Source organism: Choloepus didactylus, chromosome 3 (genome assembly GCF_015220235.1).
Source record: "Choloepus didactylus isolate mChoDid1 chromosome 3, mChoDid1.pri, whole genome shotgun sequence".
Lineage (NCBI taxonomy): Eukaryota > Metazoa > Chordata > Mammalia > Pilosa > Megalonychidae > Choloepus > Choloepus didactylus.
Genome location: NC_051309.1, coordinates 179258021 through 179270573, shown reverse-complemented (window position 1 = coordinate 179270573; position 12553 = coordinate 179258021). Strand labels below are relative to the sequence as shown.

The following is a 12553-nucleotide window of genomic DNA, read 5'->3' as shown; positions in this document are numbered from 1 at the left end:
CTTTGTGACAGAGGATCCAAGGACCAAAGATAACCAGCAGCCAGCTCCAGAACACCAGTTTATGGGAAGAAAGCATCACCTTAATGATGCCTTGATTTGGGCTTCTCCTGGCCTCAAAACTGTGAGCCAATAAATTACCATTGTTCAAGCCAACCCATTACCTGGTATTTTCTTTAGCAAGAGGAAACTAAAACAGCACCTAAAAAACAAAGCCCCAAAACACATGATGCAAAAGCTGACATAATTGAAAGAAAAAATAGATGGTACAACAATGAAATGCAATTAGAAATCAGTAACAGTGTTATTTGGGAAATTCTCAAATATGTGGAAATTAGGAACACATTCTAAAAAAAAGAACCAATCACAAGGGAAATTAGAAAATACTTTGAGATGAATGAAAATGAGTACCAAAATTTATGGGTGGCGGTTAAAGCAGTACAGGGAAAAAAGAAGAAAGATCTCAGTATTGAAAAAGAAGAAAAATATCAATCAATAACCTTACCTTAATGCCTTAAGACACTAAAAAAAAAAAAAAAGAGAAAATGAAACCTCAAACAAGCTGAAGGAAAAACATAATAAAAATTAGAGCAATAATTAATAACATAGAGAATGGAAAAACTGTAGGGGAAAATCAATGAAACCAAGAGTTGATCCTTTGAAAAAGGTCAACAAAATTAACAAACCTTAGCTAGAACAAGAATAAGAGAGAAGACTGACGTTACTAAAATCAGGAAGAAAAGAGGAGACATCACTACTGAGCATACAGTAATAAGAGTCAAAGGAAATACCATGAACAACTTTATGCCAATGAATTAAATAACTTAGATGAAATAGACAAATTTCTATAAAAGTGCAAAAAAATCAGACAAATCAAACGATTGAATTAGCAATTAAAAAGCTTCCCACAAAGAAAAGCCCTGACCGAGATGGCTTTACTGGTGAATTCTACCAAACACTTAAAGAATAAATAATAACAATTCTTCACAAACTCTTAAAAAATTAGAAGGAGAGGAAACACTTTTTAGCTCATTTTATGAGGCCACTGTTACCCTGATAACAAAAGCAGAAAAGGACATCAAAAGAAAAAAAATCCTATAGACCAATATCTCCTATGAATTTAGATTCAAAAATCCTCAACAAATACCAGCAAACTGAATCTAGAAGGATTATATAATCCTTTTATACATCCATGACCTAATAGGATAGCATAATTCTGAAATCCTACACATTAGATGTTTTACTAAAAAAGATTATCATGATGAATACTGGAGATGGTGAATTTAAAAGTGGTACAAATCTGACTTTTCCTTCTCCAGTAGCAGTAACATGCTTAGATGAAGACTTCAGGGATCTTTCAGTATAATAAGATAAAGACAGAGGAGCAAGGAAATCTAGGATATCTATAGGAATTATGGAAATAATGGACTATAGCATCTTAGCTGGAAGAAGGGAAGACTAGAGATGACAATTGGATCTGGAGAAATGTTTATTACTCTGGAGGGCCATGTGAAGTCTAGAATAGTGAGTGTGGCTGATCAAGCCTAGCATGACTTCAGATGTGCATGGCTGAGACAAAGTGAAGGAGAACATCTTGGGATAGCCTGTGTATTATTCTGCCTATATTTCTTCTCTAATAAAATTTTAATTAAGCAGAAGATATGTGGTTTGCATTATCAATTACTCGTACAATATTCTAAGTAGTAACAAAATTATAGGGATTTTAATTATACATCATCATATTCTGAGTGATTAGTAGAAACACTAACAAGACTTTAAATGTTTCCAGTGATAATTGCTTATACATTTGTTATCAGGGAGAATAGAATTCATCTATAAATTTTGCTGTTTTGGATAGTGTTGAAATCACTGCAGTATTCAACACTATTTTTAAAAAAGACATCCAAGGGTGAAATGTATTGAAATAGTTAATAATAAATAACTGTTATTCTCAACTCACCTAAAAAGCAATAAATATTCTCTTGTTATTATCCAAGAATGATATATTTTTCAAATTCATTAGTGCTATATAATAATAAAGTTAACCTGATATCACCAAGTCACTAATTGAATACATGACTGGCAACAAAGGACAAACAATTGCTGTAAAAAGGAAATTTTACATTCCTGAACATGATAGAGAGCAGCTACTTAAGTATATAAATATACTTTATATATATATATATATATACACATATATATGGATGTGTGTGTATATATATATATATATATACTCGTGTGTGTAAGTACATATATATATATACTTAATATATATACATATATATGTGTGTGTATATATATACTCGTGTGTGTGTGTATATGTGTATCTGTAGAAAGAATTGTTACATACTTTGTAATTAGAAATTAGTTTCCAAAATGAAGAAAACTCCAGAATTAAACTTTAGTCCATAATGTACATATTTTGCATAAGGGAAAGGCATTTATATTTACCATGACGGTATCATAATTTTTATAGAAACGTTTTATCAGTAAATCAGGAATACTAGAGATCTTCTCTGAGCATGGCCTTTGGAAACTAGAGTATAATTAATTGGAAAACAGTAATTTTCTGTATATTATTTAGATTTAAGCAAGATGTTCTGCATATATTATAGTCCACACAGGAACTGCCCTGTATTTAAGGCAGCTCTCAGAGTTCAAGAAGCTCTCTGGCCATTCACATTTTAGAGAGGTTTGAACTCAGAGAGAGCTTTAGGGGCTAAATCTTGCCCTCGAGGAGCTCATATTACATGACTGATGAAATCTGATGACATAAAGCAGAATGGGATAAATGGCTCAGAAGACATACTGATAAAAATGCTGCAGTTGTTGGGAGAGAGATTAATATTTTAGTTTAAGATCAGGGTGGGCCTCATTAAGAAAATGGAATTTGAAGATAACCCTGGGGTTGGAGGTAGTTTAAACTTGAAGGTAATGAGGGAAGGAATTCCTAGAAGAGGCAACATTTCCAGTAAAGTCATGGAGACAGGAAATCATGGTTCAATTTGGCAGTTAATATTAGGAAATAAAGGTGAAAATATGTGTTGGGGTCTGCTGATCATAATTCATAAATGTTAAGATAATAAAAGTTTTATTTCATTTCTTTCAGCAGCAGTTATGGAGTACCTGCTGTGTTGCAGGCACTTTTCTCTAGCTGAAGACTCAAAGATAAACAGAAACCCACACTCTGCCTTCATCAAATTTACAGCATGCAGAGGGAGAAGGAGGAGTTTAGTCAGTTATCACGTTATTACAATGAAGTGAGTCAAGTACTTTGCCAGATTCTAAATGCAGTCTTCATTCTTATCCCCTCTGGGCAGGGGTAGGGGAGAAAGAATAGGTGACAGATGAGACTGGAGGGGTACTGGAAGTGTTTCATAGGGTGGTGTTTGTCAAATTATGTGAGTTCTCACTGTCCTAAAGTCTATGGGGACAGTTAAAGATTTTAATGAAGGTATGACATGATCAGATTTACAGTGTAGCAAGATCAGGTGGTAAATCAAAAATAGACATTCTCAAGACAAAACTAGGGACTGAAGTGAACAGTTAAGGTGTTGGAGTCATGTTGGAGAGAAATAACTGTCACTAAACTAATATGGTGGCAACAGAGATGAACAGACTCAAGAAATATTTCAAGGTATAAATGTCAGGCCTGGAAACCAACCAGAAGTGAATGTGAGGGCACTATGCTAAGCAATTTATACGGAGTGAAATAGTAACATAATTCACAACACAGTGCTTGACACATAATAAACATCTAATGTATGGTATGTTTTAAATTATTGTCCAAATTTTGAGAACAATGGAGAAGCATATCTGAGAGTGGGAGGAACTGAAGAGTTTACTTTTGGGTATTCATTCATTCACTCATTCATTCATCAAGTATTTCTTGAGAGCTTATTATAATCACTGAGCATACAGTTGTCACCATAAGGTGACTCTTCTCATGGAACTTACATTTTAATGGAGAGGCAGATACTAAACAAATAACAAATAAATTAATACGTGGTATACCAGATGACATTAGGTGGAATGAAACAAATCAGGAAAAAGGAGATGGGGTGGGAAATTCTATTTATATAAAGAGTTATCAGGGAAAGCCTTCCATATGACGTCTATGATACTGGAACGGAGAACTGAAGTAAGGGAATGTACCATGTAGAAGCTGTGGTAGAAGTTTGCATATGCACTGTGGACAAGAGCTTGAGATGCCTGTGGGACAGCTAAAGTGATTCCAAGTAAACAACTGGATACCCTGTGCTTAAACTCAGGAATAGTGAGTTGTTTCAGGTATGAATAGTCAGAAGAGAGAATGGTGTCTGACAAGGAAAACCCATCCTACCGTTTGATCTACAGTGAGGTAATTCAGATCAGGCCTGAAAGATGTTCATTGGATTGAGAAGAAGGAAGTCATAGGGGACCTTTAGCAGAATACAGTGGGGAGCAGTATGTTGAAAATAGATGGGAGGAAATGTAACAGCCACCTTTTCAAGGAATTTGACTGTAAAGAGAAGGAAGTGATCTGGTCACTAGAGAGCCCTATGGTGTTTTTTTTATTTTTTATAATGATATAGATCAGTTTTGACATTTTGAACATTATGAGGGAGGAAGCGAGTAATTAAGTAATTGATGGATCAATGTCCTTGAGGTGTGAGAAAAATTACCCATACCTGAGAGGCATCTCTTAGAGAGAGACAGGAAGGGAACATAGGAAAGTTTCAGATGTAGATGTTTGTAGTTTGGGGGCAGGGTCTGGTTTTAAGGGTTGATAATTTCCATTTTCTCTGTGAAGTAGGAGTCATCATCTCTTGCTCTGAGTTGCAAGAGCAGGTTAGACCAAGTTGAAGGAAGCTAAAGGTGATTGAGGTTTTGAAGTATAACTGAGTGGGAATCAAATGTGACTAAAAACAAGTAGAAGTGTTGTTCCCAGAGAGCCCTGCTAAGGTTAGAGATAAAGTGCTTCACTAAAGTGGAGATTCTGAGCTGAAGGTAGAGTCACAGGATTCAGTCAAGCCAAGGAAGTGGAGAGAATGTAGTGGAAACAAGCCAAGAAAATAGGAAAATTGCAGAAAGATTTGGGAGGCAGGGCAGAGATTTGGTCAGATCAGGAGTCTGTGAGGGGGTAAAAATAAGGCTAGCCTCAATTTAAAGCAAATGTATTAAAAGGTACCTTCACCGAAAACCTTTCCCTAGCCAATCTGGAAAGTGTAAATAGGGACTAGGATGGCGTGGAGGACTTTTACTTTTGAATTTATATTTTTCCACCCTGTTTGAATACAACTGCATTTTCCACTCCATAAGTCCCATATTAGCCTGTAAGTGTGGATTTCCCGATACCCCTTCTCTTGCTCTCCTCCACTCTAATTCACTTAGGACTGAAGATGATGCCAAAACATTTCTGTGAGAGAGAAAAAAATCAAGAAAATGAATTACATACAGCATAGTTTTTCTTTTTAATGAACTAAGTTGTACAAGGTAAGAAATCTGGCCAAGGGTCACTGAGGAGGACTCTAGGTGCTGGAAACTGATTGATAGAGTAAGATAATAGTGTATTCCTATTAAGTGAACTGAAGGTCTAACCCAGTCTAAAGGGTCATGTGGAAGTCTTCCAAAGTCAACTGTTTACCTTGCCTATCTTTTTACATTGTTACTCAAACCTAACTTATTCAAATGACCACTAGTGATTTTATCTAAAGCATGCTGAAAAGATATGGGGAAATCAAAGGACTGGCTTCCTTAGAGTCCCGCTACTTATAGGTCTATAATGCCTTTCCCTGTTTGTTGCAAGACACACAGAAGAAATGTGCAAATATTTAGGACAGTGAGAATTATGTTATCAAATTTGAAGGTAGCACTTGTTATAGCAATGGTTAAGCAAGACCTTGGTAAATTATCTTAACATTTATCTAGTATTGGCTGTTATAGTATTGTTGAATTCCAAACTGTGGCTTCTAAACATTCTCCAGAGAACTGTAACTGGAGTGTAGGACTAGCCTAAACGATGAGAAAAGGGATAATGAAACCTGAGAAATTCTTTAAATCTATCAGCCAACAAACTGAAAGGATTGCTATTACTAGACAGTTTACCTAGCTTTTAATTGAATTTCTCTTTGGTATACAAATTTGGTTTATGGGTTAAAATTTCCCTTTAAATTTCGTGACTCAGATTTCATTCCTCTATCCTGTTGACTTGCAACTCTGGTTTTAATGGTAGGTGGTTCATGGAAAAAGTCATGATAACCTGTGGCTAACTAAGGACTTGTGTTTGCATTATGCAAGGTATTCTTTTCTATATATGCAGGAATTCCCTGGTTATTGTCAGATGCCTGGACTCCTCTTTGTTATTTATGGAGGAATGTTAGGAAAATTTGGAGCTTCTCTGTACCTCCTAAGCACAGATTTTACCGCTTTTAATACATGAGACTGAAATGCCAGAGGCATTATCAACACACACACCAAAGGTGGTGATTGTTGTTGTTTTTTAATGTATAAAATTGTTTAAAAGCATGTTTTATTCACTAATAATAGTTTTCTCAGGAACCTCCTATTGTATCTTACTCCTCCTACAAACCTGTTTTTTTTATATCTTTATAGCAAGGAGTAATTTGTTACAGATAGAGGCGTAGAGAACTTGACTTACTGTCTTAGTCCTTTTAATAAATGCTTATTATGGAATTGTTCTTTGTTTACTTAATTTCACCAGATTTGAAAGAATGTATTAAACAATGGGCATCACTGCAAGGTTCTTTCCATTGAATAAGTAAAGCCATAAAAACTAGTCAACAGAGCAACTGAATAAGCTCATTTAGCAATTGCCTGCGTCTGCTAATCAGCTGAGGGAAATTTTTACAGCAGTTTTTTTTTAGAAAGATATATTTGAGTTTAAAATAATTACAATGCAATGCAAAATTATTTTTTAGTATGAAGTGACTTATTAAACTTGGGCAATGTCTGAAGTTCATTGATTGAAACAGTATCAGTTGTGATGGTGCTGGTTTAAAATCATTGGCCCTTCAGTGAGTGTACTAAAGAGGGAAAAGCAAAATCTCATTCAGAATTTATCCTAAAAGAAGCCATCAAGACCAATACTATGGTAAGGCTGGAAAGCTGCCATGTTATTAATATTAAATTATTTTTTATGTATTAAAAAATGTATTTGGGAAAAATAAGCTGAAATATTGAGGCCAGCACATCATATATAGGGTAATATTGGGCAAATGTATCCAAATTTTTCAAGTTCACAGTAAGTCTTAATGGAAAATGTGCTTGTTCTGGATAACATATGGAGCCATTCAGTGTTTTTCAAAACACATGTTTAAAGATACTTTTATAATTAAATTCTCTTGGTGCCTGATTTTTTATTATGAAAATTCTCAAACACACACAATAGTTTCAATCATTCATATTAAACAACAAGATTTTCCTTTCTATCCTACGTTTTCCTCATCAATCACAACTTCCCTCTTAACTATTAAAAGCAATTTCCAAACATCATGTCATTTCTTTACTCCTTTATTCATCTGTATAAATTTCTTAAACTTTGACATCACCATAAAGCCATTATCACATATTACAGAAGAATATGAATAACAATTCACTGTTATATTACTCTGCAGCATTGCCTAAATGTAGTATAAAGGTATTTTCTATAAGAAATACCTCAGGGGAAGGGCACTCGTGAATGGAGAGGCATACATCTCCTCTGAAGGCAGTTGTGTCTGTGCAGTTTTCTCCTCATTGCCAAATTAACTGAGGGAAAAAAAAGAATTTAGGAGCATTTTTCAGAAAATTAATTGTTGTTCAATCTCAAGAATGTAAAGGAATATTTTGGAACCGAACTGTGCTGTGGTTATTGGTTATTTGCTATCTGTTCATATGTGATTTGTGGTGTAAACATTACTGTGATGCATATACACAGTTGTATTCCTAACAGTTAATGTTAATAGCAGGATCTTAAGCAGTAATATCTTCCTCCTCTTACGTGTTTTTTCCTAAATGCTCTCAGACATTTAATTTTACATAGTGAATTATCACAAATATTTTGCAAGAACATTATCCAATGTGTTCTGTATTTCAAGAAAACAGAAATTATTTGAGTAGCAATTGCTATAAACAGTAAGGGATGAGCTGCTTTCTGAGTTGCTGGAAATTTTTTTTCTCATTCATGTAAGAGAGGAGACCAGGGCAACACCATTTGAAACTATATCTCTGTGATCAAACTTCTGAATAACTAAAAGGCAAGAGTTTGAATTTTTAACAAGTTTTGCACTGTTTTCTGTTCTAACTGGAGAAATGTATTATGTGAATAATCTACATATTTGGATGTTTGTAACTTGGGCTCGACTTTTCCTAAGTCAGAAAACTTTGTTTTTAATTTTTCTTTATTTTTTTTTTTACTTGCCAGGGCTTTGAAATCTTAGATATTTGGTTTTGAAGTAAAAGCATATTAGAATGACTTTGTTTACTAAATTCCTGTTGTTTAAGAACAACACAATTATCATCCTTGAAAAAGGTGTTAAGTAAATTAATTTTACCTCAGACTTACATTTTTTTTTTGTCATTTATTTTTACTCTAAAGCACAATGCTAAAAATTGCACTTTTAGGACTTAATTGACATGACCTAGTTATATAATTAGAAATAACTGCTATTGAACAATTGTTTTAAGATTTCATCTACATTTGTCATATTGCAATTTTTAGATGATGTTAATTCAGTTAAGCTTTGCCACCTCCTGCCAGCAACATACTCCTTCAATGAACTACTTTGGATTTTACATTTTACCTATTAATATCTAGTTTACAGTTTAATGGATATAGCAACATTTCCATTTCTTTTTACTTGATTCTGTTGATCAGTTTTCTTTGCAGTTAAGACAATAATTGTAAAATACTTAGCATCATTTTAAACTTCAGCTGTTTTTAAAAAGTATCCAAATAATAGACTTAACAGGATAGCATACTTCCAAAATCCTATACATTTACCCCCAATACTAACTGCAAGCACACCCATGTGAGTTTCAACGTAAACTCAATACAGTCATGCTCAGAAGCCTGCAGGCACACACAGCATAAAACATTAAGTTACTTGGTACAAATGTATCAAAGTCCTACCTGGTCTCTGTCCATTGATAAGGAGAAGGCTCATCATAAAAATGAAAAATGCATAAAAGAATTGCTGAAATTTCATTTTTCTGCCACACTAATCTGGAGCAATAGCTCTCAAAGTAAACCAAACAGTCTTTCAAGAGTCTGTGTAATATCTGTGTGGCTCTCACATTCTAATGACAAACCTCAGAGAACTGCCAGCTGTGTTTTCCGGAACAGTTAATGATCACATCGGACAAAGTTACTGGTGTGCAGTGCTGTGGTCAGGGCCTCCTTCAGCCTCAAACCCCTCCTCCACACCTCTCCTTTCCCCTGTCACTCCCCTTTATTTCCATAAGCAAACATTAGTGAAAAAGACCTTCAAGCACACTGTAACATCAGTGGAAGTCTACTCTGGAAGCTCCCAGGAGAGACTGACTTAAATGCAGTCTGGATATGGAGAAATGTGTAAAACAAGGCATGACACTTCCTCCTCCCCTCATCATTTGCATCTGTTTAAACCTTGCTTTGTCCATGTTGGTCCCACATGCAGAAACCAGTGGAAATGACAGGAAGTCTTTCTTTTGTTCTTTTCAGAAGGAATTCTGAACTTCAAACTTAAGGGTCTCAAATGCTTTGAGGCAGAACATGTGGTGAAATGCTTTATCTTCACCAAACTCACTGTAAATTGCTGCCTATTTAAATCTCTAAATTGCATAATCTATGTGGGTATGTATCGATAAATATTTCTGGGGTTTAGAATATTCTGAAATAACTCTACGGTTTAGAATATTCTGAAATAAATCTGCAAAATGTTTTTTTTGTTTTGTACAGCACAATTTTTAAAGTTAGTAGAGATTATTTTCATCTGCAGTTCATCCAGGATTTTAAAAAAAGGAAGTTCATGCAAAGCACAAACTCATGAAATCTGTGTTCTGCTAAACATTTATACATGGTAGAATACCAGGCTAATGTATCACAGACCCAGAAATTAGAGATAGGGAAGGAGATTATCAGTTCATCGTCCAGTGGATTCAGAAGAAACAAAAACAGTCTAGTCTATTCTTGTCTTGTGCACACATGCACCAAAATTTCTTTTCAGTGACAGTGCATTCCTTGTACGTTATATGTAGCTATATATATGGAAATCACTGCACTTAATTTAAAGTTAACCAAAGGACAGTGTAGATATACTCTGAAATACAAATATAGCCAAAATACTAAATCTAAAATATATGTAACTTGTTATGAACTGTTAGTAATTTTTTGTTGTTATGTTTGGCTTCTGTAGATTCAGGTAATTAGTATATAATCCTGGACTTCCTGAGGTTTGAAATTAATGCATAATTTATCTTGATTTTTCTAATTAATCTGTAAAGTTCCCTCCTAGCCTAGTTATATATGCACTTTATTACAGGCAAAAACATACAGAGATTCTTAAAGTCATTTTCTTAAAATTCTGGGAGCTGGAAGCAAAGGGTTAAAGGATACTACATTACCAGGCTGTATTTTTACTCTGCTCCATAAAATGAGCTGAATACAGTAGAGTTTGGACTTGTGATATGAAAGTGCTTCATGAATGGCAAAGGGTGTATTCAAATTTTTACTCCCCAAACCTCTCAACACCCTGGAAAACAGCAAATTGAAGGTAAGTGTTAAATCAAGCAAACCGACAGAAGACCAGCATACATTTTGGCAGTATAACTTCAAGCCAAGTTATATTCAAAGGGATAGTAGTGAGCCTTCTGTATGTATAAGATAAAGACCTATCACAGATAGGATACACTGATTAAAATATTTTATTTTTTCATTTCCAGCCAATCAAAAATGAGCTTCTAGAATATGGCTAATATATGTAAGTGCTGTTAAAGATACAGTTATGGCCGGTTGCCAGGGGACGCGGGCGCTGTGGGAAAGGATGGCGGATGGCGGAAGGAAGTGTACGGCTTTGATGCCGGGGCTGTAGCTGAGTTGGAGAAGCTTGGGCTCGGCATGAAACAACGAAAAAGCCAGGGGCCTGGGGGCAGCCGTGGCCGCAAGAAGAGAGGTTTGAGTGATATTTCTCCATCTACAAGCCTACCACCTCTGGTTGAAGGCCAGCTACGCTGCTTTCTGAAACTTACTGTGAATAAAGTCATATGGAAGGTTACAAAGCCTCCCACTTGTGTACTTGTCCGAGTAAGATGGTGGGGAGAAACATCAGATGGAACCCTTTTTTGTCCCAGGGATGCTTTGCAGACTGAACCAAAAGCTGTGAGAACGACTACACGTTATGCTATTCGCTGTGGTCCAAAGCAGTTTACCTCTTATCTAACAGAGTTTTTCATGAAGAAGCAACCTGGTTGAATGGGAAGAACATGAGCTTTGAAGTCAGACAATACAGAGTTTGAACTTTATTTCCACAACTGGATAGCCAAGTGATGCTGGAGTTTTCTTAAGACTTTGGAGCCTCTGTTTCACATTTCTTAAATGAGGTTAATAGCACTTATCTGGTAGAAATTGTTGTGAAGATTAAATGAAAAAAATGTCTGTAAAGTGATTGGTCTGTACCTGGCGCATTGTGTATGCAAGTCTTATAAAAATATCTTGGGCATTGTGGGGGATACAGATACAGAGTTTAAAATACGGTCCTTCACACAACTATATGGTGGTACTGTGAACAATTGATTGTATGCTTTGTATGACTGCATGGTATGTGAATATATCTCAATAAAATTGAATTATTAAAAAAAAAAAAAAAAAAAAGATACAGTTATACTACATCTCCATACATACAAAGTGTTATATTTAAGTCATATAATGAATCTGGACTTCCATTTTCTCATTTTTAAAAATTGAACATATACCTGTTTTTCCTCCTGAAAGAGTTAGAAAGCTTTAGTGAAATAAAATGTTTAATTTATGAAACTTTAGTCATTATTTATATATTGTAAATTGTTCTTTCAAAAAACCACTTAAGGAAGATTATTATTGTTTAAGTAGTTGTTTTAAGGAGTATAGTAACAAAATGATTATAGAATTGATAGGCAACTGAAATGCTAGACATTGAAGTTGGTATATTCCAATATACCATGGAATGCAGGTCAATGATTATGGTAAATCATTCATCTTAGTATTGAACAATTAAGAAACATCTTGGTAGCAAAACGGTAGGTCAAAACGATGTAACTGGCTCTGCAAACAGTACTTTTAGTCTGGAACAGTATGAAAATAATAAATCATCTTTGTTTATGTGAAAAGGAACCCCCACTCCCACTCCACCTACCCTACTGTTCTGCCTCCACTGAGTGAGTCAGGAACAGTCTCTCGTGCCTGCACCATGCTAAGTGTGTTGCACACACTATTATCTCATTTAATCCTCCCCCAAACCCTCTGTGGCATTATTCTCCCTGTTAACCAGATGAAAGAACTGACAGTTGAAGAAGGCGTACCCACCAAGGCGACACAACTAGGAAGAATAATAGATGAAAT

The 12553-nt window shown here is 35.1% G+C and overlaps 1 protein-coding gene across 1 annotated transcript; it reads right to left on the bottom strand.

The window, feature by feature from the left end:
* Positions 1 to 7657: 7657 nt before the first annotated feature.
* APELA (apelin receptor early endogenous ligand) lies at positions 7658 to 9185 on the bottom strand. Its single transcript, XM_037829144.1, has 2 exons — positions 9110 to 9185; positions 7658 to 7746 (listed from the first exon to the last, which is right to left on the bottom strand). The coding sequence occupies exons 1-2, from the start codon at positions 9183 to 9185 to the stop codon at positions 7658 to 7660; spliced, it is 165 nt and encodes a 54-aa protein (XP_037685072.1).
* Between the last annotated feature and the right edge of the window lie 3368 nt (positions 9186 to 12553).